Source organism: Dromiciops gliroides, chromosome 3 (assembly GCF_019393635.1).
Source record: "Dromiciops gliroides isolate mDroGli1 chromosome 3, mDroGli1.pri, whole genome shotgun sequence".
Classification (NCBI taxonomy): Eukaryota; Metazoa; Chordata; class Mammalia; order Microbiotheria; family Microbiotheriidae; genus Dromiciops; species Dromiciops gliroides.
The window spans coordinates 366,239,711-366,261,721 of NC_057863.1; the positions used below are offsets into that span (position 1 = coordinate 366,239,711).

The 22,011-nt window shown below is 35.7% G+C and overlaps 1 protein-coding gene across 1 annotated transcript in view; it reads left to right on the forward strand.

Moving 5' to 3' along the window:
• Nucleotides 1–22,011, forward strand: part of ZEB2 (zinc finger E-box binding homeobox 2) — a 147,243-nt gene that overhangs the window by 79,204 nt on the left and 46,028 nt on the right. Inside the window, 2 exon segments of the mRNA XM_043998608.1 lie at nt 20,930–21,154; nt 21,157–21,213. Coding sequence (XP_043854543.1) covers nt 20,930–21,154; nt 21,157–21,213 — 282 coding nt within the window.

Here is a 22,011-nt window from a genome sequence, read left to right on the forward strand (position 1 = left end):
TACTATTGGGAATTTCATGATGGAATTGGGAAAAGTATGTGATGCAAATTTTTATCTGTTCCTTGATTTATGTCTTTCCCCCTACTGACCTCCCTTTAATTTCTGCATGATTTTCTGTCCTCCAGAAATTATACCAGCAGCATATAGTCTATTTTTATCCATTGTGAATTTGCTCATTATGAATGTCATCAGACACAAAATCTTTCTAAGAAGGAAGTGCTATATACCCTTCTATACAATGTTTTCAAGAAAAGTTCTTCAACTTCAAAGGCTTACATTTCAAGCTTGAATTCAGTATCTAGTCCAACCTCACTTTACTATTAAGAAACAGGCCCAAAGTCACATAATTACTAAATAGGAAAGCCAGGCTTTGAACAGGTCTTCTGACTCCAAATCAGTCAATGTTCTTTTCACTATTCCTAGAGGCATGGTAAAGTGAATAGAGCATTAGACCTGAGGTCAGGAAGACTTGAGTTCAAATGTGGCCTCAGATACTTACTGTATGACTCTGGGCAAGTCACTTAACCTCTGTCTATCTCTATTTCCTCAACTGTAAAATTAGGATCATTACAACCTCTACCTCCCAGGGTTGTTATGGTGATCAAATGAAATAATATTTGTAAATCAATTTAATGTAATGCTTAGCACATAGTAGGCTCTTTAAATGCCTGTTTCCTTCTTCCACTTCTCTCCAACTTCCATCAAATGCTTTCTTTGGCCCCTTTTTAAAAACACAAAATATACAAACAAAGAGTGAAAATTGTCTAAAAACTGGTTCTAAAAAAAATCATGGTGGACTATCACAAACCTTTTTTTCAATAATTATACGTAATTATGACTATTGGTGAAATTGTTATCCCCCAATAGCCTATAAGTTCCTTGAGGGCAGAAAATATGATCTTTTTCTTCATTGTCTCTCCACTGTTTTGTGCATGAACCCTTAATATATGTTTATACAATTTGTTGAATTGCTTGGCATTCATGGTGGCCCCCTTGCTACAGGTGACCAACCATCTGCACCTGGACTTAACACACCAATTACTTCTATTTTTCACTTTATCTTTCAACAAGTCCAAATAGGTAAAGTGAAAAATTTCATCAGTCCCCAAATTAAGGGCCACCTTGTCTCAAGGAAAATGCAGCGTAGCAAGTTCAAGTGGTCAGGCGAATTTGTTTATAGTTCACTAATTTATCTTTGATGGAAATACAACTGTACACATAAAAAAGGAGACAGAACTAGAAAGAGATATGAGTAATTGCATTCATTTTTATTCAGATACATAATAGGGAGAATGAGAGGCAGCATGGCCCAATGGATAAGATAATGCACTTGGAGTCGGAAAGATCTGGATTCAATTCTTGCCTCTTATACTTGGTTAACTATGTGACAATAGATTCTCTGGGTCATGGAAACTTAGATGATAAGTTATGGATACTTTCTGATCTGCCTCGGTGGAAGGAATTCCCACTGAAGGAACTGCAGGTCTTTTGATTATGGAGAAAAATGAACCTAGGCAGCCAGTTTATGAGCAAAGTAGTAGAAATAGCAATCAGGAGTTAAGAGTAGCAACTATGTCTAAAAAACACAATCCAGAATTCAGAGCAGTTCATATACACATTAGAAGTAGAGCACTTTGTTCAAGTGATCTGTTCTCCTAGCTTTAACTGAAATTCTATAGAAAGGCTAGCAAGAATCAGGTAATCCAGGAAAAGTTTCTGGAGACTTTATTTTCAAGAAGACCACGGTGCACATTTCATTTCAATGAATTTAATTCAAATCAAATTTTAAAATATTTAGTGAGTACCTTTATGTCTGTAACTGTGCTAAGTACTGTACTACATTCAGAAACCAAACAAATCAACTGATTAAGAAAATGCCTAAGTGCCATAAATTTCTCACTGAGAGTCCAGTATCCACTGACAATATTATATAGACAACCATAGAAAACTTTGGCTAACACATTATGGCTTATCATTCTGCTGCACCTGGAATATGAGTTTTAGCATAACAGAATAACTTATAAAGTCACTCAAGCATTTCAGTTCTTTACTCTCTTGGGAATATGGCAGAGCTACAATTACTTTAAAGTGAGAACTGTAAACCCAATGTGTGTGTGTGTGTGTGTGTGTGTGTGTGTGTGTGTGTGTGTGTGTGTGTGGTGATTTATGACCAACCATATTAACTTGTATTGGAGAGTTTTTAAAGAAAAAAATCAATAAATATTTACCAAGCTCCTACTATGTGCAGTACATTCTTCTAGGTGCTGAGAATAAAAAGATATCATATAGTCACTTCTCTCAAGGAGTTATAATCTAATAGAGGCAAGGGTAAGTGTGTCATTACTAAGTTACTAGGGAAAGTGAGATAAGTGCAAAGGAGAAATCCAGGCAAAGTACTATGAGAAATTTGAGAAAAACTTACTTCAGGGAAGTGGACAGGAGGATGTTTTCTAAGACCTCACTGGGGGGAAGTAACATCTGAGTTCAGCCTTAAACGAAAAAATGGTCATTAAAAGAGAGAAATTTGGCACAGGTGTGGAAGAGGAATCCCATTCCATGCATGAGGGAATGATCTGAGAAAAAAGCAAAAATCACTAATGATCATTGAATATCTGGGGGGAGGGCGGGTGTACAAGGTCAACTTGTATAGAAGCTAATCAGAGATAAAAAGAAGTAAAAAGCATAGATGGTTTTTCTCCCCTGATATTATAATTAATACTATATTCCCTACTCAGTACAAGAATGTTTAGGTGTGTCCCTCTGGATTAATGAGTAATCCCCAAATATGTACTTCTAAGTCTCTGAAAACAATAAATACCACTCAGGTGAAATAGTGTCTACAGAGAGAAAACTGGATCTGTGAACTGATTTTTCATTTCTTTACTCCCAGATAATTCTCAAAAAAATTTTTTCATAAAGGAAATTGTGCTCACATTGTAAGAATTTGAAACTAAAGATCTGGATCTCAGCAGTAGATACATGCAAATCTCTATATAATGTTGAAAGCTTTATTTTTTTAAAAAAGGAAAGTTTCTTTCCATTTAGGAAGCTTAAAATATCATGGCTTCACCCAGAAGCCTGATGTGACAAGTTTAATCCCCAAGCAAAATTATGGATGAGTTCTAAATCCATGAAAAAAAAGTGACCATCTGAGAGAGAAACCAATGGAATGACAAATTAATTATAGTAATCAAATTCTCTCCAAGTGGTAAGGAAGTCCCATAAAACCCAGATTTAAATAAAAGTAGATTGTGAACCAGGTATAGAACTTTAGTTAAATAGAACCAGTCCTTCCTGGTTTATTTAAATTCTATTTTCTGGGATTTCTTTCCTCACCTTTATCAACGTGGGTTTTTTTTTCCATTTGTTTTTGTTTTTTCTGGGGGAAGAAGAGGAGAATGTTTAACAAGCAAAAGCAAAAGGTACCATCTGAGTGTCATCTACATGAACAGGGAGCTTCCTTTTAGATTAATGTATATCCTTATCAGCTTAACTAAGCAGGTAAGGTGTTCATTAGCTAGGCTGGGTAAAAAAAAAAAAAAGATGGGGGGGGGGAAGAAGAGAGAATGAATGTAGAAGAGTGAGAAGAACAAACAAGTCAAAGCATTTGTTCATGCTGCAATCTACACATCAATTATCCTGCTGTGCTAATTACCACCTTTCCATACCCCAGGTACCTAAGCATTCACACTTACTCACTCTTTCATGCCTCTGATCAAAAAAAAAAAAAAAGGAAAGAAATGATAGAAGAGGAGGGATGATGAACCCAGAGGTGAAATACATTCTTAGATCAGAATTTCCTTTACATATGAAAGTATAAATAAAGGGTCTTTGCAGTTTTGCAATTGTTGCTTTAGAAAATTAAACATTTACAAATATTTTAATTGCAAAATATTAGACTCTCATGTTTCTAGGAGTTGCACTGTCTAGTTGGCATTGTTTTGATACTTAAGGGAAGACAGAGGTAAGAACTGCTGATCTTGAGTTGTATGTAGGTGTTGCCCCATTAGTATTAAATATTAGATCATTAAAAGTCAATGACTATTAATTATCAGTCTCCTTTTCTGAGGCTATTCAAAAATTGGACAGTGAACAGCCAGACAGCTATCTTTGTATCAAAACCTTGGCGTTCCCCTTCACTGGCTGAACATTCAGCTAACAATTAAACATTCTTTATATGATGAAATCTAAGATTGAATCCCTGTTGGTTTGTGGGCCTCCTTGTCAGGGTGCTCATTTTCTCATTCAGAGTGAAGTTGGATAAAAGGAAACCTATTTCCTGTAGCTCATTTGATACCTGGTGGGGATGCTATTCAGGTGACAAGGATACAGGCACAGAGGGGGAACAGATGTGATTTACACACTCATTATCATTTGAATGAGAGTGCAGATAGGCCTGTTCAGGGGCTTGGGCATCACCTGGACAGCTTTCCTTCTGATCTTTATCCCATCTGAGAGACCAGGTCCCCTGACATCTTTAAATCCTCGACCCCCAGCTGGTGACACATAGAGTTTTATGACAGTAAGCAGTCCTCTGAAGCTCTGAGCACAGATGCCATTCAGAATTGTGCCTTCACACTGTTTTTTTCATTGTGTTCAGGCTTAATCAAGTAATATATCCAAAAAACAGCTTAACTTGAATAATTTCTTTTGGTATTTCTCCAGAACCTGTTTGCCTCTCCAAAGTTTGTGTGTGGTATGCTAAAAAGGGGATGAGATTTAGTGTTCCTTAAGTTTTATGTGCATGCGCAGTTTCATTCTGCTTCAAAAAAAGAACAACAAAATAGAAGGGGCACAAGTTATAGACGTCTCCATGCTTCTGATCAACTGGATTCAGCATCATTGTGAAATATGCTTAATTCTAGAGTTGAAAAGCATCACTTAATTGGATAAAATTACCCCTCAAAGTGTTTCCGTGTGAAAGTGGCTTCATTTCTTCAAGAAGGATCACTTCCTTTGTTTTGTTACCTGGGATGCCTACTGTCACCACAAAACTCTGGAGGATTTTATATTATTTCTTTGTGAGATGTGGGAATAAAATGGAGAGCTTGTCTGTGTCATCTGAAGATCCAAAGAGATGAGTGCTGTGCAGTACAAAACTGTATTTAAAAAATACATTTTAAAGAAAGCATGTCTTTAGTTCAGGACAAGAATGCCAAACAACCTTGAATAACTTAAACTGTTGTTTTTAACCTTCTCTTATCTCAGGCAGCCTGACAGTTTTGGTGGGTAGCAGAAAAGTGAAAGGAATCTGTGAGAACAATTGCAGTGGGGTTTCATGATTTTAATTAGGTATTGTATTAAAGAGAAAAATATAATGAACACAAGCACATACACATTTTATTTCCCATCTAACATTAACAGTTAAAGAAAACAATCACTATCAAATTACTTTGTTACCGTCCATAATTACAACTCAGGTTGCGCTTAACTGTTATTAACAGAATGTACAGTAATATGTTTTGGCACTGTAATATGTTATTGTAGCATTATAATTAATCTTACAGGAAGTATAATAAATTTACAGTATCAGATTGAAGCAATACTGCATATAGATTTATTAATGCTTTTAATCAGTTCTGGCAAAATTAATTTTGCACTGATTGCTTACATTGGAATTTGCATATACTTAGTGAAAAGTAATTTATTTTTTATGGATTCCTTTTATTAAAATGGGCATATGGCCCTTCAGCTACAAAAACTTTTGCTGATTCTTTAGCTAAAAATTCCTAAACATTTTGAAATACCAGGTTTCTGCCAGTCAAGATAATACCCCTTTGTCTTATGATTTATTCTCAAACTACATTCTGAGTAAAACATTCTTAGTTTTCACATCAATTTCTTTTGAAGATACAATGCTGGTATCCCTGTTTTTGTTAGCATGTTTTAGGGTGTGTTTTTTTTTCTCCCTGTGAACAAATCTAAAGTTTCAGTCAAAAATGGAAGCCTTGGAAAATGTCAACATTGATAGCATTGCATTAATCTCAGAAGAGTTGCATATGCATTCAAGTGAATCATCACCAGAGTCCAAGGAAAACTTACTATTTCAATAGTCCTACTAAAAAAACTGGGTATTTTAAAGGGAACAAGTTGTATACGATTTTACCAGCATATCTGTTTGCTAAATTATTCTCTTCCTATAGGCACAAAACTTGATTGTCACAGAAATAGCAAGTTCAGGCTTGAAGTTTTCAGCTCTTTTAAAGCACACATAAACTTTTGGGGGAGGGGATTCTCAAAAGGAGGTTTTTTAAATAGAGTTCTGAAAAAAAAAGATAGTTTTAAGAGATACTTTCCATCAGTCATATGGTAGGAAAATAAAATTTAAAAACATGTAAATGTCTCTCTCTACAAAAGTGCACACCTCTTTGAAAGGAAGAAACATTCTTTAGCAGACTGTCAAAAATATCTTTATGAAATGAGAAAAGTTACAGGACTTTAAAAATGTATCTCTTTGAAAAACGCTGGCAGGAAATTTGAATTTCTGAACAATTTCAACATGATTTGAATCTATGATTCTACACATCCATACTTTGCCTTTTTTCTAGAATTCAAAATTACTTTAAGGCAACTGTTAACTATGTAATATGTATAACCGGTGTGTGCTGGCCATTTCTTTAACAAAAAACATTTGGTAAAGTAAATGAGGTTTAGGGTTCTACTTCTGAATCTTAGAAGTACATGTGTTTATTATTTAAAATCTAGGAAGATCATGCATTTTAGATTGTTTTTGACTCAGTTGAATACTGTGTTCGGCTCAGTTAGTGTGTGTTGACTTACGCATTATGTAGGTTCTATAAACTTCTGCAACTCAGTGCTGAGAAAACTGACAATGAGATGCCCTTAACCATCTCAGTGTGGCATTGGCCCAAAGTTTTCATCACCATTTTTCAGTCAATAAAGCAAATATGATTAAGCAAAATTCTGACCTATTAAAGGTTTTTACCAAAGCTACTAGACACATAATTGCATGACTTGTCACCATAATAAATTAGGAAACCAGTTTCTGATAACATTTTATCATCCAGATGTAAATATTCAGGACTCCACCTCCACAAAAGACATCCATCTTCGTTTGTGTAGTTCTTTTATCATCAAGGATGATTTCGAACTTTGAAAACTAGTTTTATCTGTCCTAAACCTCTAACATTCCATTGTATCTTAATTGAAACGTAGGTTCTGTACTTTTTGCTCAGGCTCCTGATAAGTGTTTGCAGACTATGTAAACTTCTGAATAATAACTTTCAGTAAAAAAAAGTCTTAAACATCTTAGTATCATTTTGTGCAGTATTATTCTGCTCAGTAAGATGTGTCATCAATACTTCATAAGATCCCTTTGACCAGGAGAATGGATAAAATTCATAGTTGCTTCCAAATTGCTTTTTGTTTTAGGGTATGGGGTCATAGATCATGCAGCTGTCAGCAAGCAGATAATCTTGATGGATAAAATGAAGGCCAACATAAGAAAAAAGGTGGCCTCATTTTTTTAAAAGAAACGTTAGGGAGGACTTGGTCAGTAAATAACATTTTAAAGAGAGTTTTAAAGTTTGTTTACTTTAAATCAGTGGCATCTTTTTTATGTTTGAGGGACATTCCTTATCTCTTCTAACAGTGAAATCATACTTAATTTTCTATCTATGTTTAATCTTTGACCATATTAATACTGATATAAATGTTACTTAAGTAAAAGGAATAACATATATGTCTATATCTATGTATATATTCATATGTATACATATTTGCTCTGGTTTTCAGTACTGGAGGGAGTCTGTAGGAATCATTGAACTGGATTTCATGTCCAATATAATTTGTTTTCTTTTTTTGTGGGTGAGATGGACATAGCAATGTACTGTGACTATCAGACTTACTTTGGCCACTCCCAGCATTCAAGCTGCCAAGCGGGCAGTGTCAGCAAATTCCAGTACCTGAAAATGATGGAGAGGGTAAGGAGGGGGATGGTAAGGGACAAGGGCAAGAAGCAGTTGAGCCATTCTGTGCTGGCACCAGGCCATGATGTCCTTCTAATAAAACTGAAGCCAGCAAAACAGAATTAGGGAAAGAGAAGTATCTTCAGCAACCAGCTTTCTAGCAGTCCTTCTGATAAGAGTTTTGGTGTTCTAACAGAGCTGTATCCGTGACAGCTAGATTGTTACAAGTATGTACATCACTGTGCTTGAGTAAATTTGCAGCTGGAGTGTTTTAGTTACATGCTGTTCAGTGAAAAAGAGTAGGGGGAGGAAGGTTTGGGGATCAGGGACAGTTATGGGAAAGAGTTGCTTCATGAAGGTATTATCAAATGCCTTTCAGAATAATTTCAATTGATTAGCCATCTATTAGCAAAAAAATGCTAAAAATTATATGAGAGATTATAACATTTTCACTTCACAACTTTAATCATGTATGAGTCTGTCCCATCTGGTTCATTTCTCTTGGCTCTGATTTAGACATAGAATATCAAAATAAGCCTAAGACCCTTTGTAAGGCAAGCATTTATTTAAACCAGCAATAGTTTTAACAGTTGAAAGGCTCCTCCACTGATTTTGCTAAATTTGGGCATAAGAGATCATTTACATATGCCTCAGTTTTTCCATCTGAAAATGGAACAATCATTTTATTTTTTTTTAAGTGTGTCAAAATATTTAAATAGAAAGAATTATTTTGTTTTGTTTTTTGGCAGGGCAATGAGGGTTAAGTGACTTGCCCATGGTCACACAGCTAGTTAAGTATCAAGTGTCTGAGGCTGGATTTGAACTCAGGTGCTCCTGAATCAAGGCCAGTGCTTTATCCACTGTAACCACCTAGCTGCCCCCTAAATAGAAAGAATTATTTAAAAAAAAAAAAAAGTAGAACTGAAGGAGGTTTCTTTGCCATGGTCTGCTTTCTAGCACTAGACTTATGGATTTAGGTTCAAATCCAAACTCAAAACCTATTAGCCATGAGTCACTGGGCAAAACACTTGGCCTCTTTCTGCCCCAGCCTGTTTATCTGTAAAAATAGGAATAATGATGGTACCTACCTCACAAGACTGTTGTATGGATTAAGGATATATGTGCATGTGTATTTATATATCTTTGAAAACCTTCAAGTGCCATACAAATTATGATTATTTTCAATATTATGTACCATCGTGTTCTCATCTTTTTTTATGTGGTTTAGATAAAAACAATCTTTGGACAGCTGATTTCCTGTTATTTATTCTTCATACTGTAATGTCATTCTAGACTATTGTATAGGTGGATAAAATAACTTATTTTTGGTAATTTGATAAAAACATCATTATAGTGATTATTATTAATTAGTATTACTATCACTACCACAACCACCACTATGATCTTCATAGCAGTTATGGCTATCATAGTAGTAGTGAAAGTCTTTCTTTGGTCTGAAGCTGTAATTTCAATCAATCTCATGGAAGTTCTTTCATCAGTGTAGGTCAGCTATGTTTCTGTGACTTATAGCCTTAAAGCATTGCCTAGAACATTGAGAATTTGATTAACTTGCCATTATCACACATTTAATATGTGTGTATAGTCTGGCCCTCTGTACTTTGGGTCATCCTGACTGTATGTTATTATTATAATTCAGTAATCTGCATGTAAACTTTGACGATACTTGTAAAATAATCTGGATTTTTAAATTGTATCTACAAATTAATGTTTTCCCTTACAAAAAAAAAGTTGTTTGGGTAATTTATTTGCTGATAGCTAGGTGGCACAGTGTATAGAGTTCTGGGTCTGGAGTCAGGAAGACTGAGTTCAATTCCGGCCTCAGACACTTATAGCTTATGTTACCTTGGGGCGAGTCACTTAACCCTGTTTACCTCAGTTTTGTCACCTTTAAGAGGAGATGGAGAAGGAAATGGCAAACCATTCTAGTATTTTTGGCAGGGAAAACCCAAATGGGATCACTAAGAGTCAGACATGACTAAAAAAATGACCAAACAAATTTATTTGCTTTTAATATCATTCAGATGAAGAGAAAAATCTCTCCACAATGAAAGGATTGCTTATGAACAAAATTAAAAATTAATTCCGTACCTTTCCTAAGTAAATTGTTATAACATACAAAAGTTTTCATCACTTTGGAATATATAAGAAGACGATGTCATGAACTCTAGTATGGGCCATTTTGGGCCTAATAGCAGATGAATAACAAATACACACACACATACATTCACTCAAAGTGAAAGTATTTTTTTAAAGTTAAAAACTCTTTGCAAGTTCTTTCCAAAGAGTTGATCCTTTTATGTACTTTAAAACATTTACTCCACTTTATTCTTTTGTATCTTTGAGAAAAAAATTAATAAGTTGTAGATCCGTTTGAATTTACAAATGTTGGCATGTTGGAAAGAAAGACATTCAGCATTTCAAAGTTCTGGGTGGGGAGAAAAAGATTCTGATAAAACAATTTTATGTGATTTTGCAGGTGGTTTGAGCTATCATTTTTATATGTACGTTTGTACCACTGCTCATTGGAATGTTCATATAATACTGACCTAATTATGCATAGAAAAGATAAGCCATTTACTTGATTCATTTCTTTCTTTTTAAATCAAGAAAGGAACAAAAAGGCTCCTATTTTCTGAAAGAAATTGTTCGCTTTTATTGCAGAAAAGTAGCAGCTTGTGCAGAACTAGAACTGTAACAATTTATATTCCAAAGGTTTTGTGTAGTATTCATGGTTAGTTACAGTAATTATACCCACAATAACTGACAGCCAAAATCACGTAGGAGAAAGCAAAGGCTGTTTTCTCACACAGGCCCTGCTTGCAGAACATCTGCTGAAGAGATTTGCATATTAATTAACCATATTAACTCTAATTATTCTGGGAAATTATCAAATAAATTGAATTTTCTAATTTATTAACCTTTCTTTTACTTGACGCGTGTCGAGGCCTGAGAGGACGCACCAGGCTATCTCACCTGGCATATGAGCAAAAGAATCTTTTCTCCCCCTTTCGCTCCTTTAGACCTGGGAGCAGCCTGGGGAGCTTTTGTGTCCTTGTGCTTTCTTGGCTTCTGTGCTTGGTAAGGGTCTCAGTGCAATTGGTTGAGAGCATGGAACATGTGTGCCTGTGAGCACAGATGGTGGATTTATACAGGGTGAGGAAAGGTGGTAACCTCAGAACAGTTGAGCAAACCTTAAGTTTTTGTGTGTGTGTGTCGTGTGTGTGTGGTGTGTGTGTGTGTTTTTCCCAGCTGTTGTTTGGGCATGAGCAAATAAAATGGAGTTTAGTAATTCAATTAGAGCCTGGCTTTAGTCAGTGCCTCATGACAGAAATTAATTCAATATTTTTTCCCCTCACATGTGTTCGGTTTACACATCACTTGACTCTCTGCTTTTGTACTCTGTTTAGAGTGGCCATAATGTGTTGAGCTTTTGTGTCTGCCATGTCACTGTCCCTTTCACCGTTGTCTGGTTTTGTCAATTGTGAGGTTGCAATGGCCGTTATTTTGAAAACCGGCGCCCACTATGGTTGTGGATATGTTAGCAGGAATGACTGCACTTTGAAAGATCCGAGACACCTCCATCAGTCCAAGAAGATAGTGATTCCATATCAATCCTTAAGAAGGCTCATTTGAAGAGTGAAATAAAGTTTTTAAGGTTTGCCTATCTTCTTTAGATATCAGGTACAGCATGAAAACAGAGATGTAAAGTTAAGAAAGATCATAACTAAGAGATTATTTTGTACATTTGTCCAATGGCATGATCTTTATTCAGGGTAGATCCTTAGACTAAGGATGTGAAGTCCATGAATTTAAGAAATTCTCTTTTGCCTTTGATGAAATGAAGAATGACCAGTAGTTTAAACTTGTTGACTTCATGATCAAAATAAGCATATTCATGTGATTTCTGTCACAACAAAATCTTCTTATATAGCTGTATAGAGAGCAACACCTCTTTTTGAGTCTTCATTTCCACCTTAATGGTTTCTCTGTTTCACACACACACACACACACACACACACACACACACACACACACACCCTCACCATTAGCTATTCAGGTGATCCACAACCCCTGGCTGCCTCAAAGAGAATTGTTATCCTCTAGCAGAGCTGATCTTTCCATTATTACAGCTGATGGGGTGAGGAAGCAGTACAGTATCTACATGTAACATTTCTTAGACCCCAGAATTGCTGTTGACAACAGTAAACTGGAAACCAAGAAGCACCAATAGGCCTGCTGGACTGACAGATATTTGAAAGCAATTATTTTTATGGACAGGCTAGAACTACGTCCTCTTTTTCATGGAAGCATACAAGTCTTTGGCAGGAAAATATTTCTTTAAGGGACAAGCTGTTACTGCTTCAGAAGAAGGTAGGGGTTCATATTAAGGTCTCTTTGGTGGGAGGGGGGGAACTTTCAAAAGATTAAAATAACTAAAACTATATTTTACTTAGTATCTAAATCTTAGAGAAACTGTACAATTACAGTTGAGATGTAGGGGTGGAGCAACTGTAAAACAGAAAGAATTGTTAGAGTTTTTCTATTTCATGTTTATTTTTTTACCAGAACATTCCAACATACCCTGGCAGTTACTGACTTTACACTTTTATGGGCTTTTAAAGTTGTGTAACCTTTTCAGAGGAAGGTGATAGACACAATATCTATTTACACAAGGACACATTTCCCCTTTCTTTATATTCAGTTTATTCAAGGTTTTGTTTCCAAGTCTTATTACTATAAAACTTAAAGCTTAGACAAGGTCTGCCCTCATGTCAGATAAAAAACACCAAAACAATTTTGATGGTTCAGTAGCTTATATATTTCATACTTCCAGGTCCTAAATAAATTACAGTTATTTTCACATTCCTCTTGAATATCCTTCAGAGCATGATAATAAGTGTATTTTTCTATATAGACTCAATTCTTCCTTTCTGCTGGTTGATTTAAAATAAAGTTGTTGAATTATCATCCTAATAATTAGAGAGGGTCTTTAAAATCTTTTTCTGTGGCATATTGTTTAGAGACACATATTCACTTGACATATTTAACAAATCATTACAGAATTGTTGGCAAATAGATGTACATGTACATAGAAACATATAAGTCAGCAATTGTCAAGTGTCTTTTTTTCAGAATTCCTTTGCTGCAGCCTTGCTGAGGAAGGTCCACGCCCACCCCCACACCTAGGTCATCAAAGACACACTTATGACTTGGGTTTTGAATTACAAATTAGTCAAAGATTATTTCCTTGGAAGGGAAAGAATATTATGGATGTAGAACTACAAGTGAAACTGACTAATTTCCTAAAGGATGGAAAGTACAAGTTGAAAAATCTAAAGACTGAGGTAATGAATGCACTCAGTGTCTGCATGCCAACACTTGCAACATCAATACAGTCTTGTTTCCTTTGGTACAAGTGAAGGTAAGGTTAATGGACACTATTATAGCTTTATATATACAGGAAAAAAAAGTGTATATGTTTACATTCATAAAAATAAACAAATTCTCAGTCTCAGGGTGAGCATGAAGTTAATTTGGAAACATTGTGACCTAAGAATACAGTGTCTTATTGAATGATAACTGACCTGAATGTTGTATATTCTTTGACCAATCCCTATTGTAATGAGGCCTTGGGGGTTGGTCTTGTTCTTACACTTATTTGCCACTCTCCATTTCCTTCTCTCTCACAAGGCAAAGGTTGGGAAAATGATATAAATTAACACAATTATTACCTTTTTTGTTGTGGTGCAGTTTTATATCAATCTCTATTCAGTAGCATATTGAAAACACTGATACTTGTGAAGCAGGTATTTAGCCTGTCAGCAGTCCTAGAGGAAATTGGGGTCATACTGCCTCCCAATTAGAAGTCCTCCAATATACCTGCTGATCTGAAATCTGGGGTTCCAGGGATCTAGCACAGTTGCTCCTAGCTATGTAAACCATGACAGTAGAAAAATTCTTCTCAACATTTCATCCAATATGCACATGCTTTTGCATAACTAATTTGAAGTGGGAAACATTTTATCCCTTAATTCAAAACTGCTCTTGTTTATATCAGGCTGATGTTTACCAATTCAGTAATATATAATGTTGAACATCAATGCATTTTGAATACTCTAGAGATAAAAAATTGAAGTGACTCAAACTAGTTTGTTTAAAAGGAACTCACTACAGAATGTTAACCGTAGCTGTTTTGCAATAATATTTTGTACTTGTTAGTATCTTCACTCTCAATATTTTGTATTTGAAAAGAACTTTTCTTCTAAATGTACATTAATTGTGGTTTGCATGAGGTACTGATTATTCCCATTATTAAGAGAAGTCAATGTCCATGGAACTCATTCCCATAGAGACAGAGTATAAAAACAGGTGGCAGATTTAAGGGGGAGAGGCGGAAACCTTAATGTTTGAATTTTTCTATATCCTGGTGAACCACCAGACCTCCAATGTTACATGAAAAATTTGACCTTGACCTTGGTCTTGTGAATCTTGACACCATCAATGTACAAAGATAAGAGAGTCACCATCATAAAGAAGTAAAGTCTGTGATATATCTCTCTTAGAAAACAAGAACAGTTCTGTCGAATTCTTGAAAAACAGTCACATCCTGCCCTCTTTAGTACCAATACCTGGGAAGTGAATCTTTGAAAAAAAATGAAAGTAATAAAAGGTCATAGTTCAGGTGACAACTACACCAGAAACTCCCAATAACCTCTTCCCCAAAGCCGAGGGACATAAATAGCATTCTAAAAAACTGAGTGCAAGGAACCCTTTGATTCATTGATTCAAACATCAATTATCACAAAGCATATTAGCTTTAAGGAAATGTAAATACTCTCTTAAATTCTTTAGGACTTAACTACTATGGATGATACACGTCAAAGTTCATATATATATAAAATAAATTGTTGAACCTAATAACAAGTTTTATAACAAGAGTTAGCTCCTTTGGTAACCTCCTTTGTAACTATTAAAGAAAATAATAGTTCATTTATGTGGTACATTAAGATTTACAAATTGCTTTCCTCACACAACCTTATAAGTATAAAAAGAACGATTTTTTACAGATGAGAAAAGTGAAACAATTTTAAGTTTAAGTGACTTAGGCAGAGTTACACATAAGTGTCAGAGTCAGGATTTGAACACCAAATTCTTCAAGAGTGATTCTTTGTGTCATCTTATGATTAGAACATATTAAAAAAATTTTCTGTCTATGATAATAACAAAGCAAAAAACATTAGGGAAAAAAGTTAAGTATGTCTGTTTCAATGGCTGATAATCTGAAGAAACTTCAATTCTCCATTTCCATTAACATCTTTAACTCTTTCCATTGTTCCCAAATAGCTTCAAAAGGTTTGGTTATATCTTATTTGGAATGTTCTTATATTCTGTTAACAACTGCCCTGGCAGTGGTCTCTCATTTACATGGAAGAAACTACCATCAACTCTCAAGAAGATTAGGGGAAAATATCCTGCCCTTTTATTTGAAACTGAGAAGTGAGTTTCTTATTTTGTAGAGTCTGTAAGCACAGATTACAAAAGTTATTTGAAATCTTTGTTATTATTTGAGAGGTGATTTGACAAAATAGAGAAATCGGATTCAAGAATCTGGGTTTAAAGCCACAATTACTGACACATATTGTTGTATACCTGTGAAAAAATCATTTAACTTCTTAATAACCCCAGGAACTCTCTAAGAAAGACTATAAATTGCAGAGAACTGCATTGGTAGAAGGATTTCCACACTTGAAGCTTCCTTACCAAGGAAATTTCAGTTTCTTTAAAAAAGAAACTATAATCTCTCTCTTAATAGTTCTATCTCTTCAGTTAAATTGTATGCTCATTGAAGGCAGGGCATGCAACTTTGTAACCTCAGTGCTTAGCACATAGTAAGAATCAAAGAGATGATGATGATGATGATGATTACAATAAAGAAGAAAAGAAATGTGAGTTGTAGAAGAACTGTAGCAACTAATAAATTGAGGTATGTCAAAGTCTTGCTGGCCTCACTTTGTCAACACCACCCCACCTCCCCAACTCAATAAACTATGGTCCAGGATCAAATATTAAAACTTCCCCTGACATTCAAAGCCCTTCATAACCTTTTCCTACCCCAAACCTTTCCCAGTCATCTTTCTTATACTTCACACACACACACACACACACACACACACACTACCCCATCCCTAAATCTGTAATTCAGTGCAATGTCCTCTTAGCTGTTCCTTAGCAAGATACTCCATCTCCTGATTACAAATATTTTCAATGGTTATTCCGTATTCCCAAAATATTCTTTCTCTTCATCGTTTCCTGCTTTCTTGTTAGCATTCCAACTTCTCTGAGAAGCCTTATCTCTAATTTATTTTCTCTTTGTTTGTACATAGTCGTTTGCATGTTATCTTCCCCATTTGACTATGAGCTCCTTGAGAACAGGACAGTCTTTTTTGTTTGTTTGTTTTTTGGATTTTGGGGGCAGGGCAATGTGGATTGAGTGACTTGCCCGGGTCACACAGCTAGTAAGTGTCAAGTGTCTGAGGCCAGATTTGAACTCAGGTCCTCCTGAATCCAGGGCCAGTGTGTTATCCACTGTGCCACCTAGCTACCCCGAGAGGCTATCTTTTGCTTTTCTTTGTATTCTCCATGCTTAGCACAGTGCCTGGCACATAGTAAGTGTTTAATAAATGCTTACTGACTAGCTAACTTAAAGGATTATCCCATTATCTGATATTTGTCTCTATAATCCCATTGATATTGAGAATTTTGCTTGTGATGAAGAGACAGCAGATAACCCTTTAAGACTAGTTTCTTTTGCATGTAACACATTAGCCATTGATGTCTTATTTGTATTGTAACTGACAGAATAATGGAGAGAAAGCACATAAGTATGAAAAGGGGTTAGTTAGGTAACATGTGTAGGTCTTCCTCAAGACAACATTGCTGCTACTTCAAAATGCCAAGCTAATTATCAGCAACATTTAAATGCTATCATAGGCCATTTTTATAAATGGTGAAATTTTTCAGCAGGTATGGACATTACAAAATGTTCACGTTTGACTGCTGTTATATTACTTTTGTCATTGAAGTACAAAAATAGGAAAATAAAGTTATTTCAATAGGCAATAGAGGAACCATTATTTGTTTAGCTTCTGACTGTAAAATTAATTGATACAGTGATGCAATTTGGAGTATCATTACCTTGAAAGGAAAAAATAGGGTCGATTTAATATAATGCAATCTGGTGAAGTGAAAATAATGCTTATTATAGATAAACTATGAGGCCTTTTAAATATAGGGGTTTTTTTAGGGAATTCATATTCAGTTATGTCTTTCTAATCCCACTTGCTATAAAGCAAATTTAAGTATCAGCTTTATACCCTTTAGTAACCCCATATTACACATACAGTTTTTGAGAAAATGAAAACTTTAATATGATTCTACATAAAATTGTGTGCAATGCCAATAATTTATATGCACCTTCATATGCAAATAGTTTTATCTTATCCATCAATTATTGTGTAAACATGGTATCACATGGCAAATTTCCCTGCAATACAGTACTGTACCTGTATATAATTATGGGTGCATTTTGCCAATGCAACTGTTTACTCAGAATTGTAATTAATTCCTCTGAAGATTACTGTGAGAAGTTTTGGATACTGATGCTGTTTTTGGACATTTATTACTGCTCTTTAGTTGGCTTTTTGCTGTGCCTCAGAGACAGATGTAAAATTAGTGTCTATTTTGAGCAGCAAACAGTACATCTTTCCTCTTGTTTATTGAATTGCAGAGAGTGAATTCTTTGGGCTCCCACTTCTTTGTGGTTTTGAAGTAACAGTCTGTTTTTGTGCCAGCCATGTAGCTCCAATGCATGTGTAAAATTTTGCTGAGACTCGTGCAATGAGTCTGCTTATTTGACCTAAGAACCAATGCATGAAGCTAAGTTGCCTTGTGTAGGAGGAGAAGTAAAAATTATGCATCATAAGTTCAAAAATAGTAATTGGTCTAAAAGATGCTTAACATATTCTGTCCAATGACCCGTATTTGAAGTGCGTATTTGTGGTTACTGGGAAAAATAAAGATCTCTCTGTGGAGACAAAGCTACATAGCTGAGGTAAGAAGGGGCCAGTGGTGATGATGATGGGCAAACTGATCACAAAGTAAACAAAGGTAAAAAAAAATTAGCTTATTTTGATTCCAAAATGTGAAATGAGGTTTAAAATCCATCCTCTTAATGTCACTTATTTGTTATGTGCATGAAGAGTATTTTGTTGTGAAAAATTCTCCCGTGCTTATAATGGACACATCTATTAGTTAGACTTCACACAAGCATCAGTAAGGAAAAGTTCAAGGTGGGGGTGGAGGGGTGGCAAAAACAGAAATACAACCAGATCATAGTGGATTTTATATTTAATTGTCAAAAGGTCAACCAGAAAAAGTAGAATGGAATGAACATATATTTCTTAAAATATATTTTTTTCATGAATTGTCTTACCTGGAATTCAAAAGAAAATCATATCATCCTGATGGCTTATAGGACAGGGCATTTGTAGTTAACACAGGCCTGGAAAAGATGGCATACTGCTTCTGTAAGTGAACTTGACAGCAGTTATTTATTTAGTTTAAAAGTATTTACTACTATTTGTGAGAGAGAACCCTAAAGGTTGTGAAGTATTGTTGGCCTATGAAGGTGATGGATGCTCTACTGCTGACCCTATATAGTGAGACATGACTTCATTGCTTGTTTAGATTGTTCTGATATTTGGGACTCCTCAAGGGCTGTTCATAAATCATTTATCTCTTTTTTTTTCCTCAAGAAAATATTTCAATTGTATTGCTGCAGGAACACTCTCATGTCACATGGGTTACTGTGGTCCATGCAGAAAGAGACCTTAAAAGGCATGGGTTTTTTTTTTTCCAGGATAAAGGCCTTTTAATGCCTGTCCAGCCTTAGATAATTTTATTCACTCCTCCCTGAACCTTTCTTTATTCCTCCTGTGCCCAGAGATCACTTTTTAGGAGGTGGGTTGAAAGTTCCCAGGCCTTAGAGCTTTTGTTGTAGCCCCCCTGACTCAGCGTTCAGAAAATTTGTAAAGAATCTTCTGCTTGTTGCTAAGAAATGGTTAAATCTCAGTCACTAGGAAAAAAGGGAAGCACATTATTGATTGTACTAAGGTATATCTGGACCACACAGCTAGAGCAGAGATGTTAGAATATCTCTCTTTTGTAGTTCTGAGGGCATTACCCAGCCTGAACTGCCTAAGCCCTTGTGGTCACACCTCTGAAAAAGGTTTTGTTTCCCCCGTCAATTGGTATTCAAACCAGGTCAGCAGATTCTGTTTTGCCTGGCTCTGGCTGCCGTTTTTCATTTAATTTGCACCTGTTGTGCAGTTGTTCGGAAGGCAAGGCAGACCCGCGGATTATACAAAGATCATATATGAGCAGATATGCACGGTGTAATCTTTTTGTCCCCAGCCTCACATGACAAAAAAAAAAAAATCTCTCTCTTTTTGTTCCTTTTTTACTCCCTGGGAACCTGTCAAAGCAAACAGATATGACTGACTAAAATTTGTAACTAGACGTGTTTTCCAGAATTCTCCGAAAGCATTATGAATCTGCTATACAATCCATTTCGATTTTTTTCCTCCTTTTCTGTCACTTTTGTATAATCCGATAGTTGGCAAGAGCCACTGAGATGGCTCAGTTGATAACTTAGCAGAGGATTGCTTTATTAGGCAGAGAGAAATCAAAATGAACCTGAGAATTGTTTGCGCTTTTTTTCCCACAAGCTTTGCGCTCTCTCCCTCTCTCTCTTCTCTCCCTCTCTCTCTCTCCCTCTCTCTCTCTCCCTCTCTCCCTCTCCCTCTCCCTCTCCCTCTCTCTCTCTCTCTCTCTCTCTCTCTCTCTCTCTCTCTCTCTCTCTCTCTCTCTCTCTCTCGATCCCATGATGTCATGGTTCTAAATTGTTTTGTGTGTGTGTTTCTGGAGAGTTGGGGTTAACAGTTCTTGGCAATCCTGTGTGTGCGTAACGGCTGGTGTGTTTCTCTAGCTGAGCTAATGCCCCCGTGTTTATTACTCTAATCTTTCTTGTCTGGTGGTAAAGTGGACAATTTATGTACTAGCATGTAGGCCGAGAGCCTTGTGAGGGCTGACTAATTCAGAAACAGCCACCTTCAATTGAGTTCACAGACCATTATTACAGCTGTCCTATTTAGAAAAGCTACTGAGCATTTCTGGGACCGAGGGCTGCAAAAGCAGCTCTCTGGTTCTTGTGAGTTATTTTAACATTTGTGTTGGTCTTGCCTGTGTCACTTTGAATCTTCTGTAATTATGGGCACTATGAAGACATCTCAATAGTAGTATTAATGACCCAGAAGATATGGCTTTTCCTCATTTTCTGCTTAGAAGCATGGGATATAATGGGCTTGGCACATGACAAATAAGTCTTGGTGAATGTTGCAGGTCAGACAGGTTTGGGTATGGTCTCATATATTTGTATATACGGATTGTCCATACAGATGTGTGTGACTAAACATCTACAAGAAGACTAAAGCAACAGCAAATGTAAAAAGCTAACTGATAGGTTATCCCATTGTATAACAAGCGCTCCAGGTTCAATGAGCTAATGAAATTGTGAACTGCTCATAAGTATAAACTTTCAACATGGATTGAAAGTATGCAATGTCCAGATGTGTAAAATCATGATATTTAGATAGACATTCAAACATTTGTCTCTGTTGTTGTAAAAAACAAAAACAAAACCAACAAAACAACAAAGAAAACTTCAGGCCTTCTTAAAAACAATGAAAAAAATCTTGAAAAGTGTTGATATATAATTGAATAAGTATAAAAAGGCTAAAAACATTAAAGTTATTAATATATTTTCTGACATGGTTTAAGTAATTAATGATGAAAAGATTAATTATTTTCTATTTTAACTAAACAACGAGTAGTGTGTGACATATCCAGGGGTGCTTACAAAGTGTATTCTGTGTTTTCTCCACAGTATGGGAATTATGACAATGTAGTGGACACGGGTTCTGAAACAGATGAGGAAGACAAGCTCCATATTGCTGAAGATGAAGGTATTGCTAACACGCTGGGATCAGGAACAAGCCCAGCTAGCGTGGTACCCAACCATGAATCTCCCCACATGTGAGCCAAGCACTGTTTGCCAAGAGAGGACGAGGAAGATGACATAAGAGAAGGTGAGTAGAACACACCTGGCACAACAATGAGATTCTTCAAGCCTCTGTAGATGGTCCAGGTGAGTCTATCCAGGGCTAACCTGGTTCCTGGGGACTTCTTTAGCTCATTTAACTTCCCAGTAGTGGCATCTGCAAGCATCTAATTAACATATTATCTTCTCTAGCCATTGAAGAATAGAGATACCCTGACTGATGACAGATCATGAAGTGATAGTAGCATTATCACATTACAGCACTTACATCTTAAGCAGGGTTTCCATTTCTGTTTTGAAAGAAGTTGAACTAAGATGAATTAACACAAAACATTGAAACATTGATACCATAATTTAAAAGGTGCAGATTGTATACAATGATCAAAATCTGTACTTCTATACCACTCAATTTGGGTAAAACTCCATATATATGACTGCATATGTTATATTATGTATATATATTAAATATTTTATTATATATGCTGAAATATATATATATAATATGTTTATAAAGAATATACTGACCTACAGAAATTTAAGGTTTGTCATTGAAATGCCATGGCATTTCAAACTGAATAACTATTTATCAGTTTAATGTAGTTCAGTGTCTGTCTGACACCTCCTATTGTAATTCAACTATCTAATCATTCCTTTTGTTAAGTGTGAATGTGATTTCACACTTCTACCTGGTCAGGTAGCTTTCTTATTATGTTAACAGTTAAGTACTTGATAATGATTCCTGCTGTTTGGTGGGAGTCTCCAGGGGAAGTTAGAATGGGTATAGGCCAACTATAATAAAAGCAAGACAAATTATGTTAGAAGTGAAACTTCATGTGCATCACTGTAGAAATGGAAACGAAGATCTAAATCTGGTTATAATAAAGG